This window comes from Sinocyclocheilus rhinocerous, unplaced genomic scaffold (genome assembly GCF_001515625.1).
Source record: "Sinocyclocheilus rhinocerous isolate Xijiao unplaced genomic scaffold, SAMN03320098_v1.1 scaffold246, whole genome shotgun sequence".
In the NCBI taxonomy this organism is placed as follows: domain Eukaryota; kingdom Metazoa; phylum Chordata; class Actinopteri; order Cypriniformes; family Cyprinidae; genus Sinocyclocheilus; species Sinocyclocheilus rhinocerous.
Window position 1 is genome coordinate 260,158 of NW_015661875.1, and position 10,698 is coordinate 270,855.

The 10,698-nt window shown below is 37.4% G+C and overlaps 1 protein-coding gene across 2 annotated transcripts in view; it reads left to right on the forward strand.

Moving 5' to 3' along the window:
- pals1b (protein associated with LIN7 1, MAGUK p55 family member b) overlaps positions 1-10,433 on the forward strand; it is a 32,190-nt gene extending 21,757 nt beyond the window's left edge. For both annotated transcript variants that reach the window (XM_016536392.1, XM_016536391.1), the window contains 2 exons: positions 9,501-9,620; positions 10,049-10,433. In XM_016536392.1, the coding sequence (XP_016391878.1) occupies positions 9,501-9,620; positions 10,049-10,225 (297 nt within the window). In that variant the 3' untranslated portion in view covers positions 10,226-10,433. The remainder of the gene's footprint in view (positions 1-9,500; positions 9,621-10,048) is intronic.
- The last annotated feature ends 265 nt before the right edge of the window (positions 10,434-10,698 follow it).

Sequence of the window (10,698 nt, forward strand, 5' to 3'; positions counted from 1 at the left end):
AGAAATCACGTGACCAGACAAAATAAGAAATAAAGGAAATTATATATTTGTTTATTAAAATGGTAAAATGTATACAAAACGCTGTGCAAATATGATGAACTACACAACTACATTCTACAATTGTCACTTAACTTAAGCAGTTTTTCTTATATGCAGCACTATGAAAAAGAGCAGTAAAAAACAAACAGCAGTTTTTATTTACATTTTTTCAATTTTATCAAATCAAACAAAAAGGCAAGGCCCAAGAGTCAAGACAGCACTAAACAAGAATGCACTGAAATAAATATTTTTACATTGAAAAATAGATCTTTTATATATGTGGTTCTAAAAGTATAAATAAAAGGGTCTGCTTTCACGTCGCATAACTGATGATCTCAGCCTGTCGTTCGCACGTCACTCAAGATTGTGTTCCAATCAGAGACTGCGATAATCCCTACGTAGCGGTGGAAGGCGGGGCTTATGGAGAGCGCTCTGAACGCTGTGAGCTTGCGCGCATGTTCTGCACCGTCTGAACCCGGTTCGAGGAGGCAGCGTTTAGTTTTCTTCATCTTTTCTGCTCGAAATGGCATCGGCGGAGGATGTCGGAGCGAAAAGGCAAATGTTTTATGAAATCGAGTGCGTTATAGACGATTGCGATACTGAAGTTGGATACAAACCCCTGTCAGACAGCGACGAGCTCGACGATTCGGCGGCGGAGGAGGAACCGCGGGAAGAAGAGTGAGTAATACGTCATGTGTAGTGTTTTTACCTGTTGTGGGGTAGAAAATGTTACTTTTACTGCTTAATGCAGAATGCAATTCTTAAAGTTAGATGGGAAAAACAGTGCTTGCAAGACACCAAGCATAGTGTGAAAAATAGAGTAAATAACTCCATATAATCTAAACTAATACACTAATATATGAATCAGTTTAAAACATATCTATCTATGGAGAGAGAGAGAGAGAGAAAGAGTTACATTATAACAGTTTTTCTCGTCTGCGAAATGGGCAAAAATTGGAATGACGTCATCTTGCACTCAGGGGCGTATCCATATTTTGCTCCAATTAAATGTATAGGAATGTCCAGTCCTCTAAATATTGTGACATAAACTAAAGGCTATTGGATATTCTTAAAAAAGGGACGTGCCTTGATGCACCCCATTCCAAACTGTTAAAAACTGCTATACTTATACAGGCAACTATGTATAATTGGGAAAAGATGCAATGGTCATCTGTGCCCAAGAAAGTCTATAATACATGGAGAAAGCAGTCAGTTTCTCTATTAATTATAGTCAACAAAAGGGTCTGACACTGGTGAAGCATCGTTGCTATGCAACAAAAACAGCAATCTGCTATGGGAACTGTGCATGTATATGCTGTTTGCAAAAAATGCACAGCTTTTAAAGGGGAAAGGTGCTTCTTGCTGCCAAATGGTATGGTTATAGCATTGTTAACGAGTCAAAATGTGACCCTTTTTTTTCTATGCCAGACATAGTGCAGATAATCAGCAGAATGCATTCTCTTCTTTTATGATAAATTAAAATTATTGCCAGACAGGGAGCATTTTCTATAGTAAGTTTTTTTGTGATTCATATATCAATATGACTATAAAATAATAATGATAATGATTATTACTACTAAATAAAAAATAAACTAAATAAGGAATGGTGCTGCTATTGTAATATTTCACTGTAATATAAAAAATTGGATATTTAAAAAAAACAACAACAATATAATAAAATTTATTTTATTGTAAAATTACTGTAAAACTGTTAAATTGTAAAATTACCGTACTAATATTTATGGATGTCTTAATTTTCAAATGTTTAGTTTGTCGGTACAACAGCAGGGAGCCGGTAAAGTTTCGCTTTTGTTGTCAACAGCCAGTTTATAAGCAATTCTCATTGAAAGTTTGGGAATATGGTTCTTAAATGCACATTATAAGCGACCCAAACTCCGAGCAAATTTAGTGATGAGTTTATGTAGAGCAGCATTTCCTGTGAACTGAGACGCTGAAAACACTGGATTGTGAGCTGTTCGTGTGTAAATGAAAACAGTGCAGCGCTTCATTATGAAACGTGTTGAGCAGAATTAATATCAAATGAGACGGCAAAGAATAGCAAAGCAGTCTTGCAAGCACTGTATTCAATGTATTTTTTGCATGTATCGTTTGCATTCATGAATCTGTTTTTTTCCCTGTGGTTTTAATGCTTTCCTTTGCCTAAAGTGTAATGAGGCACAATAAACCAGTTTAATGTGATATAACAATTAAGTGTATTCATTATATGTTACAGTATTGATTCTTCTGAAGAATGGGAGCCTCGCAGGCGCTCAAAACTAAAGAGGAACTCATCCTCCTCGCCTTCATCGTCTTTACCACGCCGGAGAGGACGGCCACCTAAAAATGCTTTGAAACCCTCCCCAGCAGCACCAGCAATGGCCCACACGCCGAAAAAACCCCCAGCCATCTCTTTACCTCGACGGAGAGGCAGACCGCCTAAAGACAAATCTAAAGCCAAACTCTTTCCCAAACCCAGCCCGTATCCCGCGATAGTGCCTAAACCCCCCCTTTATGCCACGCTGATCCCTAATTCCTCCATTAAATTCGGCCCTCATTCCACATCCACCTTTACACTTAGCTCTAATTTCACTCCTATAACCCTTACCAATGCCTCCTCCTCCATTAAACTGAACCCTAATTCTACACCCATACTCATCTCTAATCCCGCTTCCACTTTTAAACTCAGCCCGAATTCCACACCCGCCTCCAATCAGGCACCGATAGCCACACTCATCTGTACACCCACATCAACGGGGCTTCTGTTAGATGGCGACACCAATGAGATCAAGTCAGTGAAGGAAGAGGAACCATGGGAAGAGAAGTGAGTAAAAGAATTTCCATTAATTTTTTTACATTTGGTTTACAGTACAGAATTAATATCAAATGAGACGGCAAAGAATAGCAAAGCAGTCTTGCAAGCACTGTATTCAATGTATTTTTTGCATGTATCGTTTGCATTCATGAATCTGTTTTTTTCCCTGTGGTTTTAATGCTTTCCTTTGCCTAAAGTGTAATGAATAACAATAAACCTCTTTAATGTGATATAACAATTAAGTGTATTCATTATATGTTACAGTATTGATTCTTCTGAAGAATGGGAGCCTCGCAGGCGCTCAAAACTAAAGAGGAACTCATCCTCCTCGCCTTCATCGTCTTTACCACGCCGGAGAGGGCGGCCACCTAAAAATGCTTTGAAACCCTCCCCAGCGGCACCAGCGATGGCCCGCACGCCTAAAAACACCCCAGCCGTCTCCTTACCTCGACGGGGAGGCAGACCATCTAAGGACAAATCAAAAGCCAAACTCTTTCCTAAACCCACCCCATATGCCACAATCGTGCCTAAACCCCCCCCTTATGCCACGCTGATCCCTAATTCCTCCATTAAATTCGGCCCTCATTCCACATCCACCATTACGCTTAGCCCTAATTTCACTCCTATAACCCTTACCAATGCCTCATCCTCCATTAAACTGAACCCTAATTCTACACCCATACTCATCTCTAATCCCGCTTCCACTTTTAAACTCAGCCCGAATTCCACACCCGCCTCCAATCAGGCACCGATAGCCACACTCATCTGTACACCCACATCAACGGGGCTTCTGTTAGATGGCGACACCAATGAGATCAAGTCAGTGAAGGAAGAGGAACCATGGGAAGAGAAGTGAGTAAATGCATGAGTAAATGAATTTCCATTTATTTTTTTACATTTTGATTTATGGGTGTAATGCATGAAAGCCTGTTTTTGCTACAATATATATATATATATATTTATTTATTTATTTTTTATAAATTAGTATTTTATTCAGCAATGACACAACTGATCAAAAGTGACAGTAAAAACATTTATAATGTTACGAAATATTTATTTTTCAAATAAATGCTAAAATAATAATGTAAAATAACAAAATAATGACAATAAGTGTATTTGTGTGCAGCAAATCAACTTAATAGAATGCTGTTTATGTTTTAAAATATATAACAATAGAAAACAGTTATTTTAAATTGTAATAATAATTCACAATATCTCCGTTTTTACTGCATTTCTTACCAAACAAATGCCTTGGTGAGCATTAGAGACTTCTTTTTAAAAACATTTAAAAACTTTCCAACCCCAAACTTTTGAACAGTAGTGTTTGTATATTGTTAATGTGCTGTAAATTGTTCCACGTGCATGCGTAATGAAGCATGTCTGGTTTGTGTTACAGTGTGGGTGCTATTGAAGAATGGCCTTTTACAAGGGAAGAAAGCCAAGAGGGTTCAGAATCATCAAATGCAAAGAGGCAACGACTCTCATCCCCGATCCCTCAATCCACAACACCTCCACGGACAGACGGGCCCTTGAAGCACACCTCAAAAACTACCCATAGTCCCCTGCCTGAACTTGCACCCATAGACACTTCTGATCATGTACCCACCTCTCAACCCACAACCACTGATGAACCATTGACCTCAGTACCCACCACTGAACCCACATCTGATCCCAAACCTAATCCTGCACCCACCAGGCCTCGGGCCGACAGCGACCTTGATGGCGACAGCGATGAGATCAGTGATTCGGGGAGGGAAGAGGAACTGTGGGAAGAAGAGTGAGTAAGGAAGTCTTGCATTTATGGTAGAGTTTTGTCATTCAGGGTCAATAACGCAGAAAACATTTTTGCATTTAATAAAAAGTTCTCGAGATATGTTGAATTTGTTTGCAAAAGATGCAAGACGCGATCGCAGTGGTCAAAGGCATCCATCTAGTAGAATGCAAAAACATGTTGTGTTTTTATACAAAATAAAATTCTATGCCATGAAAACCACTGCTTTCTGTTCATGTTTCTCTCTTATTTAAAAAAAAAACTGTCAAAATCTTGCAGATTCTTGAAGGGTTATGTCAGTAATAGGGTTATGTCAGGTGAACACTTACTGGACTGAAGCTACCTAGGTTTACTTGATTATCCATGCATCATTTTTAGAAACATTTTGTTCAAATGTGAGTATCAAATATGATCCATCGGGTTTTTGAGGAACGTTTATTTGTGCATCTCTCAGTCATCATTGTATTGGATTGCATTATATGTATTGCCCTCCACAATAAAAATGACAGCGCTTCAATCATAAAGGGTTCCTGTGGGTCATTAAAAAGTCAAAAAAAATCTGAGATTTGAATAAAATCTCTTAAATGTGTATTTTTTTCTGATAGGCATTAAATTTTGAGTTGAGGTCTAAAATCTGATTGAAGATATAGCAGTTTACTACAACTCAATGTTATTGTATGTAGTCTTGTTTACATACGTAACATTTAGCAAAAAATGAAAAAATGATGTATTGTGATTTTGTGAGAGTGCTTTTTCTAAATATTAGCACGACTGCAAATGTGATATTGATTTAACAGTTCAATAAAGAGTCATTAAATAAATTCAGTGTATATTAAATATATTTTCAAAGAATTTTGTGAAAGGAAATTTTCCAAATGAAACCACAGCAGAACTGTTGTGCGTCTCAGAGCAACACACAGAGGTGCTTCATTACAGAATGTCTTAGCGTTTTGAACAAATTAGTTTAATTAATGATTCAGTGATCCGTTCATAAAGACAGCTGTCACTTTCTTCGTTCCTGAATGAATCAGCCATTTGAACAAATCGGCTGAATTAATGACTCACTCAACTCAAGCAAAAGACAGTGACTTGCTGCCACCAACTGGCGGTTTTATATTTAAAGTACTGGTACCTTTTAATTTAAATAATTTAAAACCAGCCTCATAGCATTATTTAGGCAGTTGTAAATGCATTCAAAAACTTGCTCAGTAAAATATTGTCTAATTGTCTATTGTCTAATCAACAAAATTCCCAAAAATATGGAAATATAATTTTTTGTCAGTATTGCACAGACACCCCTAGTGTACAGTATTAATTTCATTTTTTCATGTTCTGAAAAGGTCTTAAAAAGCCTTAAATTTGACTTAAAAATGTGCAGCAATACAGTCAATAAAACCAAGCATTTAAATCTCATCGACATATTATTGGGAGAAAGAGTGACAACTGATATTTATATGCATTTCAGATTACTTTTTGGACCATAGAACCTGTACCTTGCATATTTTTGCTCAGTTTGACCCCTTGAATAAATTTGAGGTGGTTTTTACCTTAAGTATGAATCCCATTTTCAATAAAAGCCTGATGTATCAAATATGATACTCAATAAAAACACATGCAGACTTTATTTATTTTTTTGAATTACATCTAAAGGGTCCTTAAACTTAAATGTTTTTTTTTTCTTTTGGACTCTAATTTCATGGAAGGCTTTATACGGTTAGTCCTGATACTAGTTTTCAGTTGTTGTTATTGTAGCCACTGAGTCAATTTTTTTTGAATCCATGCATATAAAGCATGTTTATTTTGTATTACAGTCTTGATTCTGGTGATGACTGGAACTCTCTTCTGGAAAGTCCGGATCGTTCAAAATCAGCTCAGTCACCAAAAGGAGGCAACCCCCCTACACCCACATCATCAGGACCGATAGACAAACTCTCTCTATCCACGTCTGAAGCTGCTCCTGAAGCCACACCCACATCTGAAGCCACGCCCACTTTTGAAGCCTTTCCCACAACCAACCACAATTCCACTCCCACACCTACCCCTAATCCAGCACCCACTTTACCACGACGAAGAGGCCGGCCACGAAAGCATGCTTTAAAACTCAACCTCACACCTAAACCAACCCCTGATCGCGCTACAGCTATAACTAATTCATTACCAGCAGCTGATTCCACTCCTGTAACCATCTCCGATCCCTCCGCTGATCCCATCCCTGCATCAAGTTTAGATCCCGCTCCCAATCCCGCCATCTCCACCAATTCTGAACCCAATCCCGAACCTACTTCCACTTCTGAAGCTATGCCGCAACCCACGGAATTTCTTTGTATACGAAGGAAAGACTTCAACGTCGTCGGGTAAAGGTGCCGGGTACGATTCAGTAATGAGACTACTGGATCACAAGGTCCTCGGCAAGGGTTATAGGTTATACATGGACAATTTCTACACCAGCCCGACTCTTTTCTTGGATTTGTTGCAGAACGGCATCCTCGCTTGTGGCACATTGCGCCATACTTCCAGTTTACCGAAGGCCAACGACCTGAGCAGAAGATCTGAATTAGGATCCATCCGTTGGTATCGGCAAGGTCCTCTTCTGTTCGTCAAATGGATGGACGCGAGAGAAGTCCTCATGTGTTCCTCAGTTCACAAGGCGTTTACTGGGGATACGGTCACCAGGAATGCCAAGGGTTCCGATGGGGTTTGGAGAACACGTCTAATTCCTGTTCCATCTGCTGTGAAGGACTACAGCAAATACATGGGAGGTGTTGATTTCTCGGATTCCCTCATAGAGTATTATAATGTCCTCCACAAAACCACAAAATGGTACAAGACCTTCTTCTTCCATTTTCTTGACATCGCAGTGGTCAACAGTTTCATCCTTCACCAAGAATTGGCGAAAGCTCAGAACAAGGTCCCACTCACCCAAAAATTGTTTAGGGAAACCCTTGTTTCAGAACTTGCACGTGCCGGCAGAGATAAGAATCCTTCTTCGTCTGCTGCCAAAGATCCCTCAACATCCGCCACGCCGGTCTCCATAAGTATGTCAGCACAGGTGCCTTCAACCCCTAATGAAACGAATGCATACTCGCCGTCCGACACGGAGCCGTCTCCCCCAGCCTCGCCCGCCCAGACGGAGCAATGCTATCCTGAGTATTTCGGTTCTGATGCTACGCATGGGAGGCGAGTTTGTGTCATGTGCAAACTGCAGGGAAATAAAGTCAAGACTCCCATATACTGCTCCCACTGCAAGGTGGCATTGTGCTTTGTGTCGTCACGTAACTGCTTTAAGAAATGGCACATAGATTATCACCTGGAAGATTTGTAGATATGTTGCATGTTTGGATTTTTTGGGGGCCTTTTATTTTTTTACATTTTGTATGAACTTGTTACTTGTATAGTTATGACTATATTAAATACAACTACAATTGATATAGTGTCTTGTTTTCTGTTTGCAACTTTGCGTACATTTTTATCAGGTGCTTTTTCTACCAAAAGGGCACTGCTGAAATCCAATATTCATCATCAAAAGAAATGTTTACTTGAAGTGTGTTTTTTTTTTTTGTATGTTAAAATACATAGTGGTATCCCAGTCCAAATTGATCTACTATAAGCATGATGTTTCCCCCGTAAAGTGTAACATGGTGGTGTTATCGAATAATTGATCAATTTGAGGTTGAAAACAATCATTCTTTTTGCAATTGTGTTTGGTGACATTAGTGGCACAAAAATTACAGTATTCTAACTGTAGGTTAGACTTAATTGTAGAGAAAGCACACATTATGACAGAATACATTGTATTATGACTAGTGCTGTCAAACGATTAATCACATCCAAAATAAAAGTTTTTGTTTACATAATATATATGTGTGTACTGTGTATATTTATTATGTATATATAAATACACACACATGCATGTATATATTTTTTAAAATATTGACATGTGTATATATATTTATATTCATATATAATTTAAATTATATATAAATATTTTATATATAAGCAAAACATTTTTCTTATAAACATGCATGTGTATTTATATATACATAATAAATATACACAGTACACATATATTATATACATGCATGTGTATTTATATATACATAAATATACACAGTACACACATATATTATGTAAACAAAAACTTTTATTTTGGATGTGATTAATCATTTGACAGCATTAATTATGACTTTAATCGTTCATTTTTAAAGGTTGATATTTGCTGATTTAAATACAGTTTGTGCGCTCATTCCAAACTTCAAAAAACAATTGCAGTTTGAGATTTCTATGTACTATTTGGGGATAAAATAACCTGCAGAAAATACCTAATGGTGCTATAAAAGATGAGACTTGAGTAGTGATGTTTCATCTTCAATTTAAAGTTATTGAGGCACAAGATGATCTAGAAAATCTTATAAAAAATATGAAAAATTATATAAAAAAATTCATTTTATGTCAACATCAGAATCTATATCTAGAACAGTGGGAATTATTGGAATTTTTCCATTAATTTCTATTAATTAATTTCTCCATTAATTTGTGACCCTGACTGTAATATAATATAAAAAATGTAACTTAAGTCTAATTACAAAATAATAATAATCAGAACACCTAAAACAACGTGACATACAATAATGTGAATTTGTAGGCTAATGTGCTTAATTGCCAGGAAAATAATCTTAGTTGTGAAATCTTAATTATGATGTCCATTCATAGGATTTTGGTATTTGTTGCAGATTGAAAAAAAGATCCGTCTCAGACTATTAGACAGTGAACATTACAATATATTCAGTACATTAAGATTTTTAGACCATCCGTACTGAGCTTGTTTTGTATTTGTTTCTTTTTCTGGTTTACATTTCATTTGTGTTTTGTATTTCTCAGTCCCTGCGACTGCTGTGTTCCTCAGATCTTAAACCGTACATCATCTTCATCAGGCCTTCTCCTCCTCCTCCTCAGGAGCGATTCTCCACCCTGCTGACCAGAGGAGTGAAGAAACACATGGTCTTCATGATACACATTTTTTATTTAGATAATTTACACTAGCAGTCAACTATACACACACACACACACACACATATATATATATATATATATATATAATATAAAGTAAAAATGCTGCTTTAAATTTAATCTGATCCAATTCATTCAAAAAACAAAAAAATATTTTTTTTAATAAAATGCATGCACTATTCATTTAATGATATATTTTTTCATATTTGAAGCTTTTAAGTAAAAGCCTTTAGATCAAAAGGTTTTTGAGAACACAAGGAATATCAATCTATTAAGTGCGTCCAAACCTTTTGACTGCTAGATGTACAGTTGCATATAGAGACGTGTATAATGGGAAAACACTTAAATCATATTTCACATTAGGTTTCTCTTTGAGCATTTGACAAACCAATTATTATCATGTAATTTTCTTTGCGCAGCCCGAGGATGTGAGAGAGACCTTGGAGAAAGCGCGTGAGATGGAGCACAGCTACGGTCACTTGTTCGATGCAGTCATCACAAACATCGAGCAGGACAAGAGTGTCTCTGAGCTGCTGAGACTCATTGACAAACTGGACATCGAGCCGCAGTGGGTCCCTTCAGCCTGGGTCAGCTAAAAAACACTTTCAGTTCAGAAGAAATGTGTTTTCACTGTTGAAGGCTAGAATTGCTCTGATGAGGAGCAACAAGCGGTATGTTTGAAATGGCCACCATACTGCTCATACTGTTTTTGCAGTATGGATATTGTGCACAGTGTGCTTCCTTTTTGTGTGTGTCTACTTGTTAAAGGAATAGTTCACCCCAAAATGAAGATTTGCTGACAATTTTCTCCCCATTCAGGTCATCCGAGATGTAGATGAGTTTGTTTCTTCATCAGATTTGGAGAAATGTAGCATTGCATCACTTGCTCAGCAATGGATCCTCTGCAGTGAATGGGTGCCGTCAGAATGAGAGTCCAAACAGCTGATAAAAACATCACAATAATCCACAAGTAATCCACACCACTCCAGTCCATCAGTTAATGTCTTGAAAAGACAAAAGCTGCGTGTTTGACAGAAACAAATACATCAAGACGTTTTTAACTTCAAAC